The sequence below is a fragment of the Castanea sativa genome, chromosome 10 (genome assembly GCF_040712315.1).
Source record: "Castanea sativa cultivar Marrone di Chiusa Pesio chromosome 10, ASM4071231v1".
NCBI classification, from domain to species: domain Eukaryota; kingdom Viridiplantae; phylum Streptophyta; class Magnoliopsida; order Fagales; family Fagaceae; genus Castanea; species Castanea sativa.
The window spans coordinates 35,458,515-35,463,591 of NC_134022.1; the positions used below are offsets into that span (position 1 = coordinate 35,458,515).

General features: G+C 36.3%; 1 protein-coding gene across 2 annotated transcripts; it reads left to right on the forward strand.

Moving 5' to 3' along the window:
• The first annotated feature begins 2,850 nt into the window (after window positions 1-2,850).
• LOC142612759 (uncharacterized) lies at window positions 2,851-4,555 on the forward strand. 2 transcript variants are annotated; one of them, XM_075784910.1, is made up of 3 exons: window positions 2,851-3,549; window positions 3,668-3,755; window positions 3,844-4,555. In XM_075784910.1, the coding sequence occupies exons 1-3, from the start codon at window positions 3,037-3,039 to the stop codon at window positions 4,395-4,397; spliced, it is 1,155 nt and encodes a 384-aa protein (XP_075641025.1). In that variant the 5' UTR covers window positions 2,851-3,036; the 3' UTR covers window positions 4,398-4,555. The 2 variants fall into 2 exon arrangements, 1 of the variants encoding a protein (XP_075641025.1); XR_012840183.1 differs by lacking the exon at window positions 3,844-4,555 and having other exon boundaries at window positions 3,411-3,549; window positions 3,658-3,792.
• Window positions 4,556-5,077: the final 522 nt, after the last annotated feature.

The following is a 5,077-nucleotide window of genomic DNA, read 5'->3' on the forward strand; positions in this document are numbered from 1 at the left end:
TTTAGAGATGTATTAATGCTTAACCATGAGGACTAGTTTAGGAATTGGAAGCTTTGACTTAGTTGAAAATTACCATGTTTTGGTGAGATGTAGAAAGCATTTTCTTTAAAAAAATGATTTGTTTCATTTGTTTGGTTGTGACTTTGGAAACGATTCCTCCCAAAAGCATTTTGTCATTTGGTTTTCAAGGAAAATCATCAATATTTCAACAAATGGTGGTAGCAGGACAGGCAACGGCCGTGGTGGTGGTGTGATGGCACATGGGAATAGAGGGGATGAGGAAATAAGGGAATGACAAAAAAAAAAGTTTTCCCTCTCTTTTGGTTTGTTTTCGTTGACTATAGACTTTGTTTTCGTTTATATCAAACACTAGAACATACCAAAATCATTGGTAAAAATGTTGTGTCAAAACAAATAGATCTTCACTATTCAGACTAACTTTGGTCTTTATTGGGAAACGGTATGTGATGAGTAGACCATATATATTACCTCTTTGCAGCTGTAGTAATGATTTTAAGTGGGGTTCGGTCAAAGAATAGAAACTGTGAGGACAAAAATATCCCATATAGTGAGACTTGCTCGATTTTAGTTTTTACTGCTTTTTAATACAGTAAGATTTGCTCAAAAAAAAAAAAAAAAAGATTTGCTCAATTCCTGATTTCTGTATGATTTTTTTAGAGGTATTTTAATGTGGGTTGTCCGACAAATTTGGTATCCTGTCACTTTCATTTCCCCAAAAGGAGTGAATGCTTTTTGAATGGTTTTTAACGAAAATGTGAACACTAATGCTTTGTGGGGTTGATTAGAACTTCCGACTTGTTTATCAAAAGAAGATTAGAACTACCGACTACTTGTTTATCAAAAAAAAGATTAGAGTTACCGACTTGACTGATTATGATGGAAATTGATGTCCATTTCAAATCCCATCAACATATATGCATTAAAATTTTAAAACACGTTGTGGTGCCCTACATGATTGAATAATACATTATACATCAAAGCATCGGCCACAAATATGTTGATATTAAAGGTGTGATCAATGAGGTGCAACAAATTTTCAAACTACTAATACTACGTGATTTTGCATATTCACGGGACAATGATTAAACCAGATTCCGACAAATTAGGAATTGTTGTTCAATAATATGAATTGGCATGGCTGTTGCAGGATAGTGTCAAAACTGGTAGCTTTATCATCTGACTCTTTGGTTATAGTTTTTTATATTTCTAGTCAGATTATAATAGCCATTATCACTTCGATTAATAGGTAGGGTCCATTAATCATTAAGCATACTTTTGATTCTTGGTAACGCTTGCTTTTCTTTTTTTATTCTTACTTTATACCCAAGAAATTAAAAAAGAAAAAAATTAAAAAAAGTTTTCGAGGCTTGAGCTTGTTCTTTTTTATTTATTTTTTGGTCAACAAGCATCATTTATCTCTCTCCTAACTAAATTGTGAACATGAAGTTTGGATGCAGAAATGCTTTGCTTTCACTCGCATTCTCATGAATTTGCATGAAATAGATTTGCCACACATTTTTCGAATTTGAAGGGGATAAAAATAGTAAATGGACGGAGATAGTGATGACGGATCTACATCATAAGTGATCTCCGCTATGACGGTTGAGTGTTGCTGAATATCCGTCTTGTATAAATTAATTATGGATGCCACGTGGCATGTCGTTTGACATATTTCAGATAAGCTTTTGCTTTATCCCCACGCAAACGTGTATGCTTGGACTTCTTGCGACACACGTTTGGGAAGATTCCTATATGGAAAGGAACTTGAGAAGGAAGTTGTATCCTTAAAGAAAGGTAATTCTACTCCATATAAATACCCCAGAAACCCTAGGTATGAAGGTCCTTTGTTTTCCTTTTGCAGGTATTGTTTTCGTTCGAGGAGCGCTTGCAACTCACTGGTGATATTCTCGGCATCATCAGAATTCAACAACTATGCTTCCAAATTGATTCTCAATTCTGTGACTCTGAGGTTTGCTAAATTACTAATTCGCTTGCCCTGTATTGCCTTTGATTTGTTCTATTCTACTACATTTTATGAGTTTAGCTTCCTTGCCAAAAAGCATTGACTATTAGTCTATGCGTAAATTACTTGACCCTCATACCAACTTATTATGCGCCTACAAAGAAGATGGCTCTCTTTTGAAGTATGAAAAAGTAAACTAATCAAGGTATGGATATAATTGTAATTTTAAGCAAAAAAAAGAAAAAAAGAAAAAAATTATTATTTCAGGTCCATGAATTAGGGGCATAAGAGAGAATTTTGGCTTATACGCAACCACAAAATTTATGTAGTCAACCATATTTAACTATGCATGTTTGTGTGTGAATCTATGAAATGGTTATTGATAGGGCTGTAATCAAACAATTTCAAAAATCCAGATATAGCAGCAGCATTCAATTTGCCTCTGTTTCCATCAGCTTTGTTGATATACCCTTCACACATAAGACAATTATGAGGGACCATCATAATAATTTAAATATCCAGAAGAGAGAGAGAGAGAGAGAGTTAAAGAGGGTTGATGACAATTGACAACAAATAGGCATTGATGACCAGAACACTGAAATGGAAGACTTGATTAAAAACACACGCTAACCATTATGTCCCGGCAATCTTCGCAACTCGCAGGATAAAGATTCTAATTTAATGAATTTTATGTACCTCCCATTTTGTTCTTTATATATTTGTCCGTTTATATTTATATATCATCATTTCCTTTCTTTTTTTTAACACTCCCTTCTGTCCGTTCTAATTTTCAAAACATTCAAACAAGAGGAAGAGGCATGTAATCTCATTTTTTTATCTCCCTCTTACCATTAACTTTCCCTCCCAACTTCCAAACATAATGTTAGTTTGTCCAACTTTTCTGTCCAAACTGATAGGTATGCTTTGTCTATCCCAATTATAAGTCACCTGCACTACTTCATCATCCAAGTCCTCCCACTGCTAAAACAGCAAAACCAGCAAATCGCTTGTCTTTCAGCCCCTCCAAAACCCTTCAACACAGACCTACTGAAATGGCTTCCACACCACCCAAACCATTAAAACAGCTTGGAGAACTTCTACAAGAGCACCAAGAACCTTTCGTCCTAGAGGATCACCTTATAGAAAGAGGGTATCAGAAGAACAGCTTAAATTCAAAAGGTACTTTTGGCTGCTGCAGCCACAGAACCTCAAACAAGTTTCTAAAGAGGTCAGCCAGCTGTGGCCTAATCAAGAGCAGAAAGGGTATTCCACACTGTACCAAAATCCTCAGAACTGTATGTAAGAAGTTTGTTTCCACTAAAGAGGACCAGAGCATGAAGAGTTGTGACAGTAGAAATGAAGAATATGGTGTCACTGAAATGGGCAGTGATGTCCAAGAAATTGCGGAATCAGATAGATTTTCCTCCGCTAGCAGCAATACAGTGTTCAATTCATGCTGTGAGAGTGATAGAGAAGAAACATCAATTTCATTGCCTACAGATCGCATCACCTTTGATGAAGAAACTTCCCAAGCTTTGAAAATCTGCAATACAAGAGAGAAAGAGGTGGAAACACTATTTTTCCAATTACTCTCTTCTTAAGTTTTTTACTGTCCTTTTGAAAACCTCTTTCAAAATTGTTGAATTCAGCGTGGTTGCTCACAAAGTTAACAGGCTGCAACAGGTTACAGATAGAACACTTCGGTGGAGATGCATGGTAGACAGTCAGCAACTCAGCCCTGTGTCAGTACTAGAAGTACCCTCCCATGAAGGTTATGGTCTAACTACAAACTTCACTATAAGCTTATGTTCTTTTTTTGTTTCTCTATGTTTGTTAACTGGCTCTTTCAAACAAAACAGTGCAAAAAAATGCTAGGATTAGACAAGAAGAGAATCTAACAGCTTGTCCCAAGAAGGTTTTAGAAGACTCACTATCGTCAGCTCCATCAAGGGAATTACTTTTTCACTCAGCGATAGAGAAATCAAGTTGTACAGGATTGCAGGGGCTCAATGAGTCTAACCCTCCCTCGCAGTTTTTGAAATTGAAAAGAGTATTGCAGCAAACAAAGAAACTTCTATTTGATTGTGTGAGGGATGTGGTAGAGACCCATGTGAGGAATGAGAGAGGGCAGCAACAATACAAAGAGTTCTTGGGACCTGAAAAGCTTGGAATGCTCATCTGTGAAAGAATAAAGTCATGGGGGAAACAGGTTGGAGACAAAAAAAAGAAAAATTATTTGTTGGACTTGGATTTCATGGATTCAGTGGAAATATGGAGTGATTCTGAAAAGCAGAAGAGGGAAGTTGAGATGGAGATTGGAGATGCCATTTTGGAAGAGATCAAGAATGAACTTGTCACAGAAATGATTGATTTTCTGGAGCCAACTACATGTAGAACTTATTTTCTTATTTAATTACAACCTCTTCTATGTCATGTCATCTCTAAATTGATTCCAAACACCAACTAGCTGATCTATGCGGATTCCCAATATGCAAAAGAGAACAGATGTATATACCAATTTGAGCCAGAAGAGAAACCATACACACATTCTTTGTGGTATTTGGTGAGTTACTCCATTTTTGAGCGCATATTGTCTTCATGTAGTTCAATATTATTCGCATTCAATTCACTGTAACTCAGTGGCATTGTCTAGTTCACTTAATTTGATATCGTCTGTTAATATCCAGCATATTGACACTAAACATGCAAATGTGTGCACACTCGGCACCGAGTATGTTTGTGTTGGCGCAAATACAATGATAATAGAAATACACAAAGAGAAAATGAATAATACTTCTAAATTTTTTTATTAATTTAAAGAATGAGATTACACAACACTATTTGGACTGAGGCGCGGCACTCACTCTCTTTAAGGAGATTCATGCCCTTGGTTGGCTAAATTTTGTAACCGGTGCAGACATTCTCTGACTTGTCTTGCCCAGGATTCAATAGTCCAACAAGTGTCGTATGGCTAGAACAACCTCTGCACAAAGTGTTCAAGCCCAAAGCTCCACCAGAAAGAACACCCTTCCTTGCCAAGAATCTCTCTATTTTTTCTTTGTGTGTGTATAGCAGTAATCTGGATTGTGTCTG